Below are 21,491 nucleotides of genomic sequence, written 5' to 3' on the forward strand. Positions count from 1 at the left end.
ATCAATCTTCTACAGGCCCCAGATGTATGATCATACATTTGAATTCATGAAGCATCAATCATTTCGGGTCACAAAAAAATGAGAGAACGTAAAAAGGCTATGAAAAGAATAATCGAGGGGCGCCTGGGTGGCTCAGTCGGTTAAGCGGCCGACTTCGGCTCAGGTCACGATTTCGCGGTCCGTGAGTTCGAGCCCCGCATCGGGCTCTGGGCTGATGGCTCAGAGCCTGGAGCCTGCTTCCGATTCTGTGTCTCCCTCTCTCTCTGCCCCTCCCCCGTTCATGCTCTGTCTCTCTCTGTCTCAAAAATAAATAAAAAACGTTAAAAAAAAATTAAAAAAAAAAAAAGAATAATCGATTTGTACTCATGAGCACCCACACTCACTTAACATTCTAGGATATTACTTCAAACTTTGTCCAGAGAGCTGGCACGAAAGACAGCGGTGAAATCCTCACAGACACTGGAAAACTCTATTTGACCCCAGTAACGCCGACCTCGTTTGCTAATGAAGGTTTTGGGAATGTCAAGGTTGAAGCAACAGGTGAAGGTTAAAGTGAACGAAACCATCCCAAGATAGGTGTTTTTTACAAGATGTCATGCCTTTGACAGAGCGGAGAGAAATGACAACGGAGTTCAGTGCAACCGGGGTGGCATGTGGGATCTCCATGAGTTAGAGAAAGGTCCCTCTTTCTCTAGGTAGACCTCAACCCCCTCTGGGGCGCATGGCTTAGTAAGTGGATCACAGGCTGGGTTTCGGGCTCCACCCAAACCCTCAATTTAGCTCCCTAGTGCAGTCAGTAACCTGCACAACCAACTACGGCAGCCCTAACATACAATCATGGCTAGTTCTTGCGTTTTTAGCTATTGTCTCTCATTCCTTCGTCAGTCATGGCTGGGATTCAGCAGGGGTTTTAGGGTTCTAAGATGTATAATATCGAATCCTAGAACAAAGCTGAACACATATCTTCTGTCCTGGCTCTGAGGATACTTCTGAGGATAAAACATGAAAAGCAGCAAATGATTTCCAGACAAAACCATCTTGCACGGTCCGTTAAGAAAGCATACAGCAGTAGCCTCTGGTGGGTTCAAATAAGCAATGCAGTTTCCCAGAATTATAGACAGTTCTGAGTTCGCTTCATGGACAAGAAGAAAAAAAAATATTAATGTAAACCTTAAGAAAGAGAAAAAGTCATTTATTAACTATAAATGCTTCTGTCACACAATCCACACTTGTCTTAGAGCAACTCAAGAGGCTAGCCCAGAATTATGGTCGCTTGCTTTCTTTAAATTTCTACAAAGCCACGTGGAAAATACAAAGACTATAACTGCATATGAAAAATAATTCAAATATTGGAAGCTGAGTGGCTTTCTGAAGGTCATGGTGAATGATAATGACCGGCAAAAAGACTTTGGTCAAAGAGAATTTGTGAAGCCTTCTCGAAGCACAATTTCTGGCCTGACATTTTTCAAGGAGCAATCTTGTCCTCACACCTTTTGCCCTGGGTTTATTAAAGAGTGATTTCAAAAAGCATTTCTTGCCCTTCTTAAAAAAAAAAAAAAAAAAAAAGAAGAAGAAGAAGAATTTAGCAAAGATGATTATACATCTCAACTCTAGAACTCTCCTCATTTAGAAGGAAGCCAAGAGATGATCAAAAATTTCCCTGAATGTCACAGCCCTTAAGGTCAGGAATATGCAATTGCATACTAAGATAATAAAAATGATCACCACAAGGGAATTCACATCCATTTCGGCCAGTTTCTTACATACGTGTCATTTTGTAGGACACATCATAGGACCAGTGGGTTTACACCATCAGCTTAAGAAATAAAATTCTTTCTGACATCACATAAGCAACTCGAATCGACTCGCTAGAAAGTCATTATTATGATCGACTAATTTCTCAAATCACTGCAGAGGCTCTAAAATGTTTTCAAATGAAGTGAGAACCCCTAACTCTGGGATTCAAGTAGCTTTTCTGCCAATTTCTCTTAAATCCCTTTTTTCCCCAATGTTTATTTATGTACTTTGAAAGAGAGAGAGAGAGTGGGGGTGGGGTGGGGTGGGAGGGACAGAGAGATAAGAGAGAGAGAATTGCAAGCAGGCTCTGAGCTGTGAGCACAGAGCCCGACGCAGGGCTTGATCTCATTAAGCCATGAGATCATGACCTGAGCTGAAATCAAGAGTTGGGTGCTTAACCAACTGAGTTACCCAGGCACCCCTGTGTTAGTTTCTTTTAAATTACTTTTCTGATCACACCACACCTGCCCTTTTTATACACTGAATTTCAACGGCCACGGCTCTATGCACATCCATACGTATACATGCTCAGTTTTCATTGTACAAAATCTTAACAGAATATTAACTGTTTGTGAATTCAATACTAAAGGTGAGTAGCATGGTGTGAATGAAGAGCCGTGCCAGACTCTGTATATGACGGTGTTCCTTCCCCTTCCCCTTTGCTACACACACCAGCCATCATGGCCCCCTCGCTCTTCCTTGACCAACTCTCTGTGTAAGCTGCAGGCCTTGTCTGATGCTCGACACATCTGGTTAGCCATCTGGGTTGCTCACCCACTCCTCAAGGTCTCTGTTTCAATTAGGCTTTTTCTGACTGTCTAATGTTCCAAAAAGTTGTGTTTGCCCACACCAAGACTCGTCCATGAGTACTCATACCAGCTTAACTCATAACCCTGGACTGGAAACAACAAAATCGTCCATGAAAAAGTGAAGGATATACTGTGGTATATCCCTATGCTGGAGTATCACTTAGCAATAAAAAGGGACGGACCCCTCATATACCTAATGATTTAGAGGAAATTTAGAAATACTGTTTGGCGAGGAAGAAGCCACTTTTCAATGAGTCTACTTATATAAAAGTCTGTAAGAGACAATATAATCTATAGTGAAAGGAAGTAGATCAGTTGCATAGGGGGTAAGGGAAAAGAAAGGAACATGAAAGTCTATTTTGGGGTGACAGAAATATTCTATCCTCGCTTGTGGTGATGGTTACCTGGGTACCTACATTCGTACGATTAAAATGGTGCTTTTTTATCATATGTAAACTTACTCCAATAATGTTGATTAAGAATGTGTATGTATTGGGGCATCTGGGTGGCTCGGTCGGTTAAGCGTCCCACTCTCGATTTTGGCTCAGGTCATGATCTCAGTTTTCTGAGTTCATGTCCCACATCGGGCTCTGTCCCACATCGGGCTCTGTGCCTGCTTGGGATTCCCTCTCTTCCTCTCTCTCTGCCCCTCTCCTTCTCACACTGTCTCTGTCTCTCTCAAAATAAACAAACAAACAAACAAACAAACAAAAGAACGTGTCTTATATTACCAGATATCGTTTGTTTGTTTATCGAGCTAAGAATCAATCCCAAGCTTTTGGCACCCAGGCTCTCAACCACTCTGTTGAGTGAGTTGTTGTTGTCGTTTTTTTAAATAAACACAAAACCTCCCAAAAGAAAATGTCGAATTTTAAAAGCTTCTGTAAAAGAATGTGTCTGTAGGTGTGAGTGTACGTATTCTGAGAAGATGGTCTTGGCTTAAATCCTTTTTGGTTATCTTATTTTGCAACTGGATTCAGAACCCAATTACTGGCGCTACATAGAAATCCATTTCATTACTTTAGAGTCATAACACACTTTTGGCCTGAAATTAGCATTGGTCCTGGTTGATCATCCTTTGTAATCACCGGGTTTAGGGGTTGATGATGTTTATCTTTGCCTAAAATATCAACTGTAACCACAAACTATCAAGATTTGCTACCATTAATAGCCAAACCCATATGCTGAAGGAAGAGTCTGGAAGATACCTTGGCAACTACAGCCTGATTAGAATTAGTGAAATCAGTTTTCATCAGGCAATTACACAAAAAGAGACATCGATCCTCTCTTAAGTGTACAAGCTTTTGCATATTGCCAAAAAAAAAATATTTTATGCTCACAGCTTTCCTACCGTAGTAATGACTCAAGAGTCAACAGGACATTGATAGCTATAATCAGTTCAGATGTCTATCACTAGTTCCTATGGGGACTCAGCCTTCTCATTATGTTTGGTATAAGTTACCCACATTCTAAAAAACCAAGATACAAAAGCTTTAATTGGCTTCCTCCAAGGCCACACAAAATATCAGTAACCGACTGTCTACTAGGATTTAAAGGTTCCTAAAATGGTGGCAAAGCCACAAAACTCCTCCGCACATAATTCCCGTCATTAACTAATTATATCTGGTACCGAGATAATAGTCACTTAGTGCAACCATCATTTTAAGTCTGTTTTGAAGACGGATTTTAAGTGTGAAACCACATGCATTTAAAGCTTATGTACTTGGGGATGAAAAAGTAAAACGCAACAAAACAAAACACCCCCGAAGTCTAACAAAACCTAATGCTACCATCCCGTCAAAGATCAGCACGGAGAAAACAACATTTCCCGTCAATAGAAGGGATTTTTAAATCTCACTTATTTAGTGAGGCATGCGTGGAATGCTCTGATGGGCAAGTGGATATTTTGGACATGAGACTCTAGATTAAGCAGTGATCAAGCACTTTGCTGTCAGGGGTTCCATATTATTGGTCTCAGCTAGATATTTAGGCAAATCACCCACCAGACAAAGGGATAAAAATAAAATCCCTAAATTTTGTGATTCTTTTTTTTTTTTTTTTTGTAAATGAGCAAGAAGATAAGTTCCTGTATTCAATGGTCACTACACAGAAAAATGAAAGGTTTTAAGTTAACACATATTAAACGAAATTGCCTACAGGGAGTACAATAGTATACAACACATGGAATCCTGAAAGAAACTCAGGGGGTATTTCCAATGAGTGCATTTTATTAGGTAGAATCAAATGTACATACTTCCCTCTTTCTTTGGATTGTAAAAAACTTATTTCTACAGCGAGGATGGGGGCTGGAATCGAGCATCTGATTCTAAACCACCTCTGACGCTGACCACATGAATAACATATCACTGACCTTTCGTCAAAAACATGTGCCGATGACCAATTAATGTGCATTATGTGGCTTTAATCCTAGCTACCAACATCACATCAGCATGCTAGGTGGCAAAGAAGAACTATTATTTGTGCAGTGAAATAATAAAATAAAATACGGCTTTACCCCTTTAGACAGTAATACATCAGATATCGCTTCACACACTAAGAAAAAAACACATTTCAAAACCTTTACTTTCAATTCAACACATGGCATGCTTCATGATTTCAGCACGTCTAATTCTTTTTAATAAGTGTTACAAACTGAAAGCAAGACAGGTAGGTATTAAAAATATATTGGAACATCTTAAAATTACCAGCCCTACCAGTGGAAACAAAATGATGGCAATTAAAGGTAATAAAGGTTATTAAAAGTTAGGGCCTTGGAGGCTAAGAAGTCATGTTAGACTGTCAATTGCTTTCCCATGGTGGGAAATCAGTTAGAAATTAAAAAAAAAAATCTAGTAGTTTAGTTGTGGTCAAAGAAAGAAGTCAGTGGGGATGGGAAGGTTTCAGCAACATGCTGGTAAAAAAAGAGAGACTTACATAGTCTGGGAGGGCAGTGAAATGGAAGGCGTGGTAACCTCGCTCACTTAGTTGTCATTTTTGATTTTCAATGACATTTTTTTCATTCGTTCGCCTAGTAAAGATGACAGAAGGTCCTAATTTATTATCTGACGTCTATTCCTGTTCCTAAATTTAAGAGCGTTTAACTGTATACAGTCATATAATCCAAATACAGACACTTTGAAGAAAAAAAAAAACCTAAAGCATTGAGGTGGCATGCATTCGATTACACTTGTAACTGCAACCGTGAACCAGAGAGGTAAGAACTCGTTCGTAGGGGTCGGGGGTGGGGATCAGCGGACACAGCCCAAGTGACCGTGGATTTGCGAGTTCCTCAGGTTAAAGCAGTAGAACGGAGGGGATCGTCACAAAGAGCTAAGCTTCCTAAAACGGTAAGAGCCATGGATTCTAGAAGAATGCACAATTAAAGTTCTCGGCATGGCTGGTTTGGTCCGCATACCATCTATGCGCAAACAGAACTGTTCGAACTATCCGTGACATACCAGCAGAGATCGTCTCTACATCAGATGCCTTTTCCTGCTCGGGTTAGGCTGCATTTGAGATGACGGGGGAAGTTTGCATGGACACTTTTTTATAAACATGACCTGGCAGATCATGTGGGCTTGACAGAAGGGAAGACAAGTGTAGTGTAAATTTCTACGTGTGTATGTAAATCGTACCGTGGCCAGATCAGATTAGGCAATGCCAGGGGGCCCCTGACATTTCCTCTCACTTCCCCTTTCTGGGTGCACATCAACACATGTCGGGCTGGCAAGGGGAAGGTGCTCGGGAAGTTTTTGTAAATAAATAAACAAAGAGATTTGCATAAATTAAGCTCTGTGAAGAAAACCACCCAAATGGCAAAAAGCCCTTGCTTCGATAGCTGATTTGTGCATTTTAAGGCACATGAAGGGGGTATGAAAAAGCACAGAAAAGAAAAAAAAAATAGAGAAGACTTTTCATAAGGAAGGCATCAAAGGAGAAGGAAATAACACTGGAAAAAACCCCAAATAAACGATTTAATGCCAAAGTCATCTCCTAGCATTACAAATGCTGAGCAGTAGCGAAACACAGGAATTTGGGAGTTCAGTTCTCTAGTGGCAAATATCACATCTGTTCATCTGGTCTCCTACAAATACTTTTCCTATTCTCATGAACCACCTCCAGGAGAGTTTTTGGTAAGGGCATGGTGTTTCTTCCACTTGTTTTTAAAGAAACTATCTCTGGAGGAAGTTTAGAGTCAAAAGGTGTATGACATTTAGCCAAAATTATTCACACAACGAACAATCCAAATAACGGTTAGTCAGTTTCCACAGGTAGGTACTCATTGGCCTACGTTTATTTCGAAGAACGGATCTTCTGCAAAAGACTCTTAACTACACTATAAACGATCGTTATTACTACTTAAGAAGGAGCAGGACAGGGTAATCTTAGTTTGATTAGCATTGTTAAAAATTACGCTACCATTAGCCTAAAAATATCGATGAACAGCTTCCGGCTTTGGGGCTCCCTTCGCTGTGAGTTTACTCTTACTACCCCGATTGTTTATAGCGTGCTATTCTGATGAGAACACAGAAAAAGAAGCAAGGAAATTTCTGTGCACCCAGCTCATCCGCATGCAACCCCAGGGTAATCCCACTCTCAGAGGAACACACACGAGTCAGCAGAGAGCCACGTTCTCGGCTTCTCCAGGCCGACCTCCTTGCCTGAATGAGAGCCTCGCCGTGCCAGGCAACAGGAAGCCAGCAGCTGCTGCTGGAGGGAATGTCTTGCATCTGCCAGGTCCCTAACACATGTGGATTAGAATGGATTGGGTCTGCCTCGCGGCGAGGCCCACAGCCGCCTAGCTCCGAGATCACCTGGTTCTACTCTCGGCCTGTGACGTACTACATACGGGTATGTCTGAAGAAATGTAAGGACTTGGCAGTGTCTGGTGACAGCTTGTTTGGAGGGTGTTGGCCTCTCTGAAGCAATCAGTGATGACTATCAAGTCCACGGATGACAAGACCCCAATACCGCACTGGTTGCTACTCTCAGCTGCTTGCGCTTGCCCCGAGGAGAAGGAAACGCTGAGGTTGATATTGACATCATCGGGGCAGACGAGCACCTACTAGGCAATATGTCAAGTTAGCCTCAGGTGTCTTATTTTTTCGTGTTTTTTTTTTCCAACACATTAAATTGCTTCCAACAGGTTACGTCGTTCAACCTCAGGGCACAAAGGCCAGCCCAGGGGAGCACAGATGTTTTCGGATTTGTTTCAGGCACACCCCTCGCTCAGCATTACGACTAAGTTGCACAGGAGAGAGAGAGAGAGAGCAGCCGCGGCCACACGCTCCCGTTTGCAGGTGACTTCCGCCTTCTCCTGTCTAAGGAGAAGCGTGCGGCTATGCGTTCCCGCGAAGCTAGGCCTGCAAACGCTGGCTGACCTAATTTAAAATACGAGCTCTCGCTGAGCTCCCTTTGCATGAAGTTCTTCCAAGCATTAGCTATTTCTTTGTTTGCTCAGTTCTCATTTCATAAAAAGTCACCCATCTTTGTCCAGGCCCGGTGACCTCCATTCCCTCCCTCCCCAAAGCACGTTTCGTCTCCTGCTAGCCTCTGCCTTAATCACTTTTATTTGTGGGACACTAGGGAGGGGATGGTAATGCTTAGAGTCGGGAAGAATATCAGTCTTTAAAAAATTATTCTTATTACGATCATGTTTAGATGAAATATGGGGCTTGCCATCAACAAAATTACAAAACAATTCCACCGGGAGTCCAGACCGTTCAGGGCAATTCATCTACGAAAAGGCGAACTTTAATTGTTACTCTTGGCAGCAGTCTAAGAGAAGAGTGGAATATGATACTAAATATTGCCACGTGCAATAGTAAAATGCTCTTTCCTCCTTGCCAGAGCACCGTACGGCCCCCTTCAGACTCAGGTTTGGATCTGGGGAGTTATTCGAAATCCTCTGTTTCCCCCTCTCCAAAACCAACAGAGGTTTTCAAAAGAGTTGCATTTTTTATTAGAACCATTCGCTCTTTTTAACTTGCCAAAAAAGGATAAGTAAAACTAAGGCTTTTATTTGGGTTAAAGTTGATTCCTCAGCTTCATGGAGGTCAATGTACTTGGTCTGTGAACCCTCTACCAAAACGTTCATCGCAGCACTGACCCCGCCAAGGTTGTATTTTGGACCCTTCTAATCCCTCCCCAAACCCACCTCCCAGCCTCGTGGATTTATATAGGAAGAGCTGGCAGAGCGTGGAGGCTAATTAAAATGAAACGTACCCCTATGGCAAAGTACGTCCTGGATTTTCTATGACAGACAGCTGACATTTCAAATATTTTTAATGCTGCACATCACAATGGCTGTTTGGGGATCGAGTGCCTTGATTTGGGCTTCAGACAATGTGATCCCAGCACGTATTTACAGCTCTTTAGATTACAAGTTCATTGAACACGGCTGCACCATATAGGTTATGAGTATGGAGAGGTCCTTGATAATACTGAAAAGCAGAGGGATATTTTTCTTTTTCTAAAAATGGAGTGAAGTCTTCGGTGAAGATGTTAACCAAAGACATATTGTATATGGCACAGGTTATCTGATACATTTACAGGTTTGGGCTAAGCATGAGACTATAAATAAGCCATTTGCAAGTAGTTTTTTTTAAATTACATTTTACATTTCCAGCATGGATATATGCATACATTGGGTATAATTTCACTAAAGACATATTAAAACCATATTTAAGAAATCATAGGTAGATAATATTATTCAGCTTCTAAAATGTTTAAGTTGGGGAAGTTAGGGCCCCAAAAAGTAAACGGCTCGCCCAGGATTATTCAACATGTTACCGATGATCCGAGGACCAGAATCTCAATTTTGAACTAGATATTCCCTATGGTATGGGATGCTCTTTTTCACCCATAGGGATAGATAATGATACCAAGACCATTTGGGAGTAAATTTAAGTCTGCAGATATAACCAAGAGTAGTCTTTGTTGTAACTTAACTTAATGGGTTAAAATTGAGGTCATGTGAATGAAGCTTTAGGACATCTGCTTTATGTAATTATTTTCTTTTTATTATAACATACGTTATGGATGACGACGAGCAAAATGGCTACCATGAGTAAGAGAGTTTGAGGGAACTATAATCCTCAGCCATGAGAAAAATAGCACTTATTACATATTGTACATAAATGTATACAGACTGTGTGTTATAAAGCTTCCTAAGAACTTCTCATTTATATAAAGTGATGTCTTAGAGTTAGCTGTTGTGGAAACTTAATAAGAAACAAAAACAAAATGTAGAGAAAGCATGGCCTACCAACTAATAGTGAAAATAAACCAGTGAGTCTTTAAGTGGAAGCAATCCCTACAGAAGATGAGGAATTTTTAAATACATTGGTACAAATACCACTCAGATAACCAATGACAGTGATAATAAACGAATTAAAAGCCCCATAGGTCGACTATACTTGGATGGTTGTCTTTTAAGAGATTGACCTATGATGTGGGAAGCCAAGGAAATCTGCCTTCTGTGTGTTGTTTGAATTGAAAAAAAAAAAAAAAAAAAGAACCTGCCTTTTCTTTACTAAAAGGGCAAGCTCCTTGTGTGTCGGCACACAATTCCAAGTTTCTTTTCAGGGATTCCATTTCCTGCTCTCCATTTAAAATGGGGGGGGGGAGGGGCGGAAATAAAAATATTTTGCCTGTGACAGAATATGAAAGAAGTTCTCACCCTTAAAACCCGCAGCATTGGTTTTCCAGTCATTAGCGTTCAAATGTCCTGCACGGGAAGTCCTGACAATAACATGCTGCACGTCTCTCCAGGTCAGAAACGGACTGGGGAAAGACAAGGTAAGAATCATTGTACCAAAAAAAAAAAAAAGATGGGGGAAGCAGAGAGTCACAAGCAAATTAAAAAAGCAAAAGCAGAATGGCGAAGTACTAAAAACAAAGGCTCAGTGATTCGGGGTTGGGGTGAACAAATGCGGCTCTGGGTCTCAACGTGGAGAGGTGACGTTAGTCTGAGGGAGGCAGAAAACGTAACCTTAAATTTAGGAAATACTGTGGTATTGGTCAGTTGTAACTCGGTGTTTAAAAGGGTGAGGATTTCCAGTTTTCCTCAACAAAATGGCTCCCGGTTCGGGCCCGGCCATCCTTTATGTAAAAGCTTGCGTCGGAACCTGAAAATTACCGTAAGCTAAAGCCAAAACTGAAGTCTTCTGGAACATTCCTTGTCCAGCTACATAGCCAGACAACCGCTTGCGTAATTTAACAAAGAACTAGCAAGGGTTAGCATTTTGCGTGTACGTACAGGATAAGGAGAAAGCCTCAAATGAACCGAGTCCCTGTCGTCCGTGTTTTCAAAGAAAGAGAATTTAGCGCGGAGCCCAAAGCTGGGCCCGAGACATAGGTATGCGAGTATCCTTAACTTGCCATGAGTGATTATTATATTAAATTGCTGGATACCTATTTCTTGCGACTGTTAGCACTGAAGGCACAGAGTCACTGAGTAGAGAAGAAGTATCTTTCATTGGAGAACCTCGACACCACTCATAAACCTACAGAAAACCAATCCCCGTACATGTGCGCAAAGAGCATCTATCTACTGGAAAGTGTCTGACTCCATGCACGCATGAAATTCTGATCAAGATGCTTATTATTTCCGTCTTGACTGTCAGGTGTGACAGTCTTTTACCTAATTGGGAAACGTGGCCATTATCAGGCAGCTTGGGTACTTATTTGTCACCTGCCACCTTCATTTTAGAAGGATACTTGCCGAGGATGGGCCAGAACATGGAGGGGAGGGGGACAACGATCTGAGGTGTGACAGGAGCAAGTTGCAGTCCCTTTGGCCCCTCGTATGCAGCCCACGGACGCTGGCCTCTCCCAGGCAGAGGAAAAACTGGTGTCTTAATTCCAGCTAATTCAACGATGGAGGTGCACATGCGGCTTCACTTCCTACTACGTGTTCCCATCACCCTTGCCACATACACGTTTTTGAGAGTGGCCTCCTAACAAAGGGGGCCCAGGGATCAGATCCTGGCTCTTTCATTTTCCACTTCTGTGAAATTAACTTCTCGAGGTTTCAGTGTCCACATTTAGCATGTGGACGCTAAGATCTATTCCACTTCATTATACTGGTGGAATCAAAGTGATGCCAAGTACTTATTTTGGTGCAAGATAAGCCATCAAGAGGTGGCAGACAATACATTCTGCTACGTGTTGAGCCACGGCTCTATTTTGGTGGCTTGAACATGAAGGAGATGGGGAGAAAAAGGTACTGTAGAGTTCTGACACCTTTTTGCTATGCCTTCAGATGAAACCTAAAACACATAGTACTGCCATTTCCAAAGTTTTCAGATGGGGCAGGATTGGATGTAGACGATTTTGCAAGGTTGCATTAACACAATAACTACTAACGAAACGAAAACCTAACCTCATGAATTTGAAAAATATAAGAACACTGAAAAACGACTTAGTTCTGTTTTGTTTTACCCAACACTTGCTAGGGACCAATTTTAGAACCTGATAACGCATGAAACCCTGGAGGAAGGGAGGGAGTCGGTTTGAGGGGGGCCCAGGAGGCAGGGAAGTTTCACTTCTAAAACAAATAGCACGATCTGGCCCTTTGCTGACTGATACCGAATCCACCGTAAGAATTCAGTAAACTCATTGTGCCATGGTCAAGAAAACTAGGAAAAGAGTCAAGGGATAATTCTACTTCTGAACTCGAAGGTCGACATAAGATGTTTTTCCTGATCTGCCTGATACAATGTTAATCTCCTTTCAACTTTCCCAGTGTCGTGATTTGAGTGAGGGGCAAACGCAACAACAACAAAAGCTCAGTCTGGCAAACCTTTCCAGACGCTTCTTTGTGGTTCAGCATAATCCTCTCAAATGGGCATGCTTGCTTCGCTTTTCTTCATGAGCAAACAGCAAGATATATGCAGGTGTACTCGGATTTGATAAGTATGTCTAAATCAACCTAGGGATTTTAAAATAACACTTAACACACAGCTAAAACTTCCACACTTTAAATATTACTCTTTATGGGGGGAGAAAAGAAAAGACGAGAAAAGACGAGAAAAGACAAGAAAGGAAAGGAAAGGAAAGGAAAGGAAAGGAAAGGAAAGGAAAGGAAAGGAAAGGAAAGGAAAGGAAAAGAAAAAGAAATGAAACCACTTTCCTATGTTACTTATCACCAGGGCAAGATTCTTTTGGAAACATCAAACACAAGGTTCTGACCATTGGGAGGCCATTTCCCTAGTGGCCCTTAGCACTAAAAATATAATAATGATGATGATGATGATGGGGATGATAAAGGCAGCATGGGGACCATTTATCTTGTGACTTAAGCGGTTGTATTCAGGCAGATTCAGGAAGCCTCCTGCATTCAATTCAGCCTGAAGAAATAAGAGTTACTTGCTCTCACGCTGAGTTGTAAAAACTAATTCTTCTTGGAGTACTTGTAATTAGAAGGAAGGAATTAGCTTCAGGAAATTGAAACTACGCATGGAAAGAAGGAGGCGTTGAGATAATTTTACTCTGGCATTTGATAATACGCAACTTCAGAAATCATTTAATTTCAAAATGTCCTGTATTTCACCAAAGTAAAGTGAGGAAGTTAGTACGGGAAACCGATGGATTTTCCATCAGTGGCATTGCTACCCGTGGGAGGGGAACTAATTAGCTCAGGAAATAGCCATAGGTTAATTTGCTGGTATCCGGAGAAGACTTGGGTTTACAGGGACATCTGATTTGCATTTTGGGACTTATTTGTATTTATGCTCTCAGGGATGTTGCAGACGTGAAGGGATCGGACTATGAAGCTTCTGGGATGCCACACACAGATCGAAAGAGACGGGAAGGCTGCAGGCCCTGAGCTGGGAACGTCACAGTCCACGGCGCTGAAAGTAGGGCCCCCTGAAACTTACCCCTTCCGCCAATGACCCTGGCCCCACATTCCACTGGCTTCTGAACGTCAAGACCCCTCTCACCTCCAAGAATAGAAGATGGAGCACTAAGAACTTTGGGGCAAACGATAATCAAGAGGCCACAAGTATAACTGACCTGGAGGAAAAGAGCAGTTTCTCTCCATTCTGAGCCTGGGGACCACGGACCCCATAAAAAGCCACAAGGATTTAGGCCACACACACCCCTTAGGTTTCTTCCCGGAACAACTGGCAGTCACCTTTAAACGACAGTATGCGGTAAAAGGGTGACATTTCCAAATCCCTGCAACATGTGGCTAGCTACCTATGAGCTTTCAAGGCAATAAAATACAATTGACTTTCTGGAGACTTCTGTATATGTCATCTTTTCCTGGTAGGAAGCTTTGCATCGTTCAAGGACCTCGAATTACTAGCCAACATTAAATGAGCCCTTGGCCACGGCCAGGTACTACATGTTGAGCGTGATTGATTGATTGATTGATTGATCGATTTGAGGGAGAGGGAGAAGGAGAGGGGCAGAGGGAGATGAACAGAAGGAGAGAATATCTTAGGCAGGCTCCACGCTCAGCGTGAGATCACAACCTGCGCTGAAATCAAGAGTCGGAGGCTCAACCGACTGGGCCACCCAAGCGCCCCTGTATGTGCATTATTACTGTGTGATCTTAAACATCTTATGAATATAAGTAACATTTTTATTCCCATTTCACGGACGACAAAACTGAGACACGGAGCTACATAAAGTCACTCTAGTATATACAGGTAGTTAGTGACTGGCAGGATGATGATTCCAACCAGCTGCCCCTGGCTGGCGGTGGCTTCTATGCTGTCGCGTACTATTTAAAAGCACCTCCAGGTGGACCCCCAGAAGGCAGAATGAACGGACGCATGTTGGTTCGCTCGGTAGTTCTTCGACAATTGGATCAGGAAGCAACGTGTGGCATGCCATGTCCTCGTGGTCACGCTATTTTCGCACCTGCACTCTCTCTCTCTCAGCTCAGTTGAATTTTGATTCTCTGGCTGAATTTTGATTACCACAGAATGCAGGAGAGTCTCGAGCCTTAATCTGGGTCTTAGGTTCCAAAGGCTTAACTTTGGCATACTCCCTCGAAGGTAAATAGAAAGATACCAAACTAGGAAATATATGATTTTTATAATAAAATACAATATTATATGCCTGTACTGGAGAGCAGAACGTGATTATATTATTTAACTTTATGGTCATGAACTTGCCACCTTGCTTGACATGCTCACACTTTAATGTGGTTTATAGTTTGGCTATTCTAGTCCGGGAGCTGCACCTGAACCCCAGCACAAACGCTTCTCGTTTCTAGCAGCAAAAACAGGATAATTAGTGACAGTGTCACTACCTGGTATCTGTATTCTGTTTTTGTTCTGAGCAGTTCAAAGTGTTTGGTGGCCTCAACAGTAGGTTCAGAAGAAGCAGGACTGGGGCGCCTGGGTGGCTCAGTCAGTTAAGTGTTCAACTATGGCTCAACTTACGAAATCATGGTTTGTGGGTTCGAGCCCCGCCTCGGGCTCTGTGCTGACAGCTCGAAGCCTGGAGCCTCTGCTTCGGATTCTGTGTCTCCCTCTCTCCCTGCCCCTCCCCTGCTTGTACTCTGTCTCTGTCTCTCAAAAAATAAATAATAAAAACAATTAAAAAAAAAAGTAGGATGTACCCCAAGAAAGACATTTTTTTCTAGTGCCTTTTGCTGGACCCCTAAATTCTACTGCTAATACTTAAAGTAACAAATCAAAACAAGAGTTTTCTTGGCTAATTATGCACATGTGAACGTCCAACATCGATGTGTACTTGGTGGTCCTTAAAAAACAAGGACCTTGAATCTTGAGTGACTGACTGACTCACTTTCATTTATTAAAAAGAAAAAAAGGGCGCCTGGGTGGCTCAGTCGGCTAAGCGTCTGACTTCGGCTCAGGTCATGATCTCCCCGCTTTGCAAGTTCGAGCCCCGCGTGGGGGGGGGTCTGTGCTGACAGCTTGGAGCCTGGAGCCTGCTTCAGACTGTGTCTCCTTCTCTCTCTGCCCCTTTCCCGCTCACCTCTCTCTCTCTTTCAAGAATAAATACACATTAAAAAAGAAAAAAAGAAGTAACCTTCCCTTGGTCCCCTCCGACAGATCTATCATCACAGGCGACCGATAATAGGGACAACACGTACACATCTTGATACGGAAAGAGAATTGATCAATGAGAGTAGCAAAGCAAAACCAGAGAATGGAAACTGTTCCCTAACTGGGCAATCTTCTCAACATACAAGACCGATTCTGTCTTATACGATGATGGAATAATTTCACGAACCAGTCCAGTGGGGAAACTGCACGACCGGTCAGCAATCATCCAGTTACCTAGACATTCAACAAAAAATCCAACACAAGACCAGTCTTGTTTTATGATCCTTAAGACCATGGAAAATTGAAATGGGAGCAAGTAGCGACAAAATTCACGCCGTCGTGCGGACGCTAAATCAATCAGCGATTGTGGGAGGAGATTCACGGCGAGCTGGAGCAACATAGATGAGACAGAAAATGTCTAGAGCCTGCTGAGATTGGTGCAAACGTTATCCTGACTGTACCCAGTGCATGCCGACGGTGACTCAAGAATAAAACAAAGGAAACCGATATTCTTTTGTCAGGTTAATGAAGCCACAGAAAGGATCATCAGGTTGTCAACCCCACGGCACACAGGAGGATATACTGCTCATGGGAGTGCGTTTGGTTTGTTCTGTTTTGTTGTGTTGTATCGTGTGCTCTACAGTAATTCCAAAGTTCCAGGCGGGGCACCTGGGTGGCTCAGTCGGTTAAGCGTCCGACTTCGGCTCAGGTCACGATCTCGCGGTTTACGGGTTTGAGCCCCGCGTCGGGCTCTGTGCTGACAGCTCGGGGCCTGGAGCCTGCTTCGGATCCTGTGTCTCCCTCTCTCTCTGCCCCTCCCCCACTTGTGTTCTGTCTCTCAAAAATAAATAAATGTAAAAAAAAAAAAACCACAAAAGAAAAAAAGGTTCCGGGCCAAAAACTGGGTGTCCTAACAGAAAACACAGTTAATTGTACCTCCAGGTTTGGAAATGTGACTTGTATTGGCATCATCTGGACACCTACTTATGATCCATCCATACCCGAACCAAAGCAGGAAAGATAAAGAAAATTGGTTCAGGACCACCCACGGCAAATGTTTATTATATTCTCTTGTACACACCAGCCATTGATTACCTGAATTGAGCATCCACTAAAGGTCTAGAAACTGGGTCTCTAAACACACTTAAGATAGCCCCTGATTTACAAAGAGAAATTCTGCCATTTAAACTGAAGTGTCTTCTTTTCCTTTATAAATCCTGGCTTCTGCCCAGGCTTTGTCACTACACCCAAAGCACATCAATTAAGTTTCATGCAGCTTTACAAACAAACGGCATTTTGTCTGTAAGCTCAATAGTCATTCCCTTGAAACACTTTGCTACATCAACTCTTAGGGAATACAGTTTGATCAACGGTCAGACAAGGGTACACTAACCAAGAGATCACACGCACCAACGTCAATTCACCATAAATGAAACTTTGTGCAAGTTCTCCGTATACACTCAATTCCCTCCAGCATTATGACCCGGAGACCGTAAATTTTGGCCAAGGTAAAGGCCTCTCTCTCTTCATGCGCCCCACAACCTGGAATCGAGGCCTGACCCTCATTTTTCGTCCCAGACTCTGCGATCTCTTGAAGTAGATGAGATATGACAGTATGAGAGCTCCCTCCCTACGCTTATCCCAGTCAAGCTGTGAGAAACCCACGTGGCGGTAAGGAAGCCGGAGAACATCTCTCACTTCCCCTTTTTTTGCTAACTTTGCCGGCCGTCCTGCGCTCAGCGTGAATAAATACGCAGTTCCAAATGAACTGACTTAGTCCAGCAGGAAGACATTGCTATCCCCATTAGTTTTATTTCTAATTTAAACTTATTCTCAGCAATAATGATAAACATAGCCGCTAATCACATGAGCATGACGAAGGTATGGTCGGGAAGACGTAGGTAAATCGTGACCTGCTACCGAATGCTTCTGCAACGCTAGACAATTAACTGCGCCTCCCTGGGACTCCGTTTTCTCAGTTGAAATGTGGAAATGGTTAACACACACACCACAGGGTGGTTGCAAGAACTCCAGGTAACGGACGTAGAATGCCTGGCACATGACAGACTCCCAGAGACAGCAGTCATTACGATTTGTCGAGACGCACAACCTATCATCCCGAAACAAACCAGAAGGACAACTTTGAGTCTATGCTAGCATTTGATGACTCTCCAGTTAATTAAGCTCTTTTCCCCTATGCCTAGATTTTGACAGTATGTTTTTTAGTTCCTGTAACAAATGAGCAAAATAGCATTTTCAACACGTTGGTACCTTTGTGCTTAGTGAAATAATAATGCCACCAAGATCTGTCAAGAGGATCTGGTTTTAACAAGCCAATGGCGGAGGCAGCAAGCTGACTGGTTGGGGAAACAACCGTTCGGCCCCACTGTGATGGTAAGAAATCCTATTTGTGGGAATATCTTCCCTCTTGACAGTGGCCGCTGATGGGATGTAGAGGAAGGTGAGATGTTCTTTGGGTTGACGTCGAAGTTGCCATTTGGTACCGAATATTAGGACGCAGACATAGGGGCACATACTTATTCACTTAACTGGACTGCTGGACTGCAGTGTTTTTGAAACTTTTCTACCAGACTTCAGGGATCTGCAGGGTTTCCACCTCAAAAGCCAGCAGCTGAACCCTTGGACGGGCAGCAAAAATACTTGGCCGCAGCTCTGTTATTACTATTATTGTAAATTACAGCATTTTCTCTCATTTTTTTCCCCCTGTTGAATACAAAGAATTCAAGTGATGCTTTTCTACGTGCTTATCAAAGAAGTGTATTTTTACACAGGGATTTTCAAGGTTCACCTTTGTTTTAAACTTCAGTGAAAAGCAGTAAGCATTTGAGATTCTAGAGTTTTAAGTAAATGTTATTCTATTTTAGAAACTCCCGGTTTATGATGTCAAGTCCTAGCCGTCTTTCTAATTATTAGATGTCAACCATAACAAAGAATATTTTTCAAAGGCCTTATACACTGCACACACACATGCACCAGGGGAAAGATCAACTAAGATTAACAGAAATCTATAACAAAAATTTTGGAGGGATTTCCAAATCCCTGATGTGACTGGAATAAGAAAAGTCACGTTTAACGTTTCCATACTTTAAGAAACAAAGGTGGCTTGGCACCTAAAGGAAAGTAGAAGGAAGAAGTGACAAAAGACTCCCCCCCAACAAAAGCTAAGCCTTGTTTCCCCATCTACCTCCTGAATTAAAGACCCAGGATATCTATCCATCGCCCAAAAGCATATGTGTGTGATTCTCTACTGGACATGTTCTCTTTTTCTCTTCTTCTTTTCAAGGAAGCCCAACCATGAAACTCTGTTCTCTCCTATCCCTATTTTCAGAGTCTCAATTCTTAGAAACTATGGCAGGAATTAGGGGGTAATTTCCAACTTTCTTTTTTACTGCCACCCTTACTCTACACGTGAGATGCCAAAATTGTGTCCCCCAGATGCCCCACGAGTGACAGGTGCACATGAGACAGAGTCTGGAGTAAGGAAGTGGAAGAGGCAGTCTGCGGGGCGTTTCCGAGAAAGCCCTGCTTTCCTGCTACAGCCATCCCTCAATTCTCTGTCACTCTCTCCTTCCTTTTACCTGAACGTGGGTGTGATGGCTGGAGCTGCAGCAGCCATTGGGAAAAGATTAAGAGGGTAACACAGACGCTGGTCTTGGTAGCTTTGAAATTTTTTTTAAAGTTTTATTTATTTATTTTTGAGCGGGAGCGGGGGAAGGAGGGAGAATAAGTGGGGAAGGGGCAGAGGGAGAGGGGGACAGAAGATCCGGCAGGCTCCAAGCTGTAAGCACAGAGCCCGACATGGGGCTCGAACTCATGAACCATGAGATCGTGGCCTGAGCTGAAGTCGGACACGCTATTAATCTACTGAGCCGCCAGGCGCCCCGGTAGCTTAGAATTTCCTAACCGACGTCTTGACGTGTGGACTTCTTGCTCTATCAGCTAGACTTTCTTGGTACTGAATGTAATTCCTAACAGACGGATCTCCAAAAGTGCAGAGAATTGGATGGCATTTATGGAGTGCTCACAGCGAGCCAGGTGCACTGTGAGAAGTATTATATTCATTATTTCATTGATTCCTCACGGCAACCCTGAGAGACAGATAATATTATCATTGTTACCACCTAAAGAAGGGCACAGAAGCAGAGAGAGCGTCAGGATCCTGCTCAGGGTCACGTGATTAGCAAGAGCTAAACCTGGCCACAAACAGGCTGACTCTGGAGTCTGGCTCTGATCTATTTCACCACCACTGTCTTTGACTGGAGGAGGGACCACGAGAGGAAGAGCCAGGGGCAGTCCTTGTAGGGACCGGCTGGCAAAGCTGGTTTTGACAGAAGGGTTGATAAATGATCATCTCCTCACGTAGCATTCCTCACTTTGGATGGATCTCTGCCGGGATCTCAGAATTGACCAAGGGGTTTCGTCGGTCATCTGATCCTTCAAGGGCAAGTTTGAGCAGGTCTGTGCTTAGATGCTAAGCAGGGCAGGGACAGCATCACACCCTTTCTGAAGCCAGAATTGAGGACACGCTCATTGAGGATCAAAAAAAAAAAAAAAAAAAAAAAAAAAAAGGAAGAAAGAAAAAATAGGAACATAGGAAGAAAGAAAGGAAGGAGAAAGAACAAGTAAGGGAAATCTAAGAGGGTAGTGCAAGGGACAGGAAAAAGAAGAAAAGGGAAAAAAGAGAGAAAAGAACAGAGAAGAAAAATAATATGGGGCCTGTGAAAAAGACAGTGAACAAAAAGGGAATACGCTGATAAACGAGGCAAGCTGAGACGTCAAAACGGAAGCTGAGAGAAAGCCTACAAGCACCACAAAGTGGTATTAGCAAAAGGAAAGTTTGCATTAGAGGGAGTCCACTGATGGGGATATGGTATCGTGGAATCGGTATCATGGAAAGGTGAGTCAGTCGTATCAAATACAATTGTGAGAACCTCCCACCATTAAAAAAAATTTTTTTTTAACGTTTTTATTTATTCTTTTTGAGAGACAGAACATGAGCAGGGGAGGGGCAGAGAGAGGGGGAGACACAGAATCTGAAGCAGGCTCCGGGCTCTGAGCGGTCAGCGCAGAGCCCGACGCGGGGCTCGAACCCACGGACCGTGAGATCGTGACCTGAGCAGAAGTGGTACGCTTGACCTACTGAGTGACCCAGGCGCTCCCGCCACCATTCTGTTTTTGTTTCTGTTTTAAGGAGAATCATCAAGAGAGGACAAGGAAAGACAAGGTGACAGATCTGGAGGCCAGGAAACAGAAAGTCACTTCAGGATAGAAGCTTTGCCTGCCTCTGAGGACCAACACGTACTGAGTCTTAACTATTTACTTATCAGGTTTCTACTGGCGCTTTACGGCACGGTTCTTCACATAACGTAGGCGAAACAAGCCATCAGGCAGACAATGTCATTATTCCCTTCTTTACAGATGTGGAAACTAAGGCTCAGAAAGGTTACATCTCTTTCCTAACATCATGCGAGGAGAACAAGAACCGGGCTTTGCATCCAGGCCTCTCAGACTCCAGGGCTCCAGCGTGGAAGCCCACGGTAGGCTTTGTTAGTCACCAAAATCCCACCTGATTAAAAACGCCCAAGGTAGGCTCGAAGGACTCAATGTGCTTCAGGAAATACTAAGGATTGCATCCCCTACGCTCTTCCTGATACGTGTATGTGCGTGTGTGTGTGTGTGTGTGTGTGTGTATGTGTGTGTGTGTGTGTGTATATATATGAATTCAAACACAAATAAAAAACATCTTAAAAGCTGCTGTTTAGGAATTCAAACAAAACCAAACAAAACGGAATTTCTGCCTGGAGTCTCTCTGCAAAGCTAATTTCAGGAGGCA

At 43.1% G+C, this 21,491-nt stretch overlaps 1 protein-coding gene across 11 annotated transcripts in view; it reads right to left on the bottom strand.

Annotated features, from left to right (window-relative positions):
• The window catches only part of PCSK5 (proprotein convertase subtilisin/kexin type 5), a 452,241-nt gene that overhangs the window by 206,000 nt on the left and 224,750 nt on the right, over nucleotides 1-21,491 (bottom strand). For all 11 annotated transcript variants that reach the window (XM_027041020.2, XM_027041019.2, XM_053205259.1 and 8 more), the window contains one exon: nucleotides 10,288-10,391. In XM_027041020.2, the coding sequence (XP_026896821.1) occupies nucleotides 10,288-10,391 (104 nt within the window). The remainder of the gene's footprint in view (nucleotides 1-10,287; nucleotides 10,392-21,491) is intronic.

This window comes from Acinonyx jubatus, chromosome D4 (assembly GCF_027475565.1).
Source record: "Acinonyx jubatus isolate Ajub_Pintada_27869175 chromosome D4, VMU_Ajub_asm_v1.0, whole genome shotgun sequence".
Taxonomy (NCBI): domain Eukaryota; kingdom Metazoa; phylum Chordata; class Mammalia; order Carnivora; family Felidae; genus Acinonyx; species Acinonyx jubatus.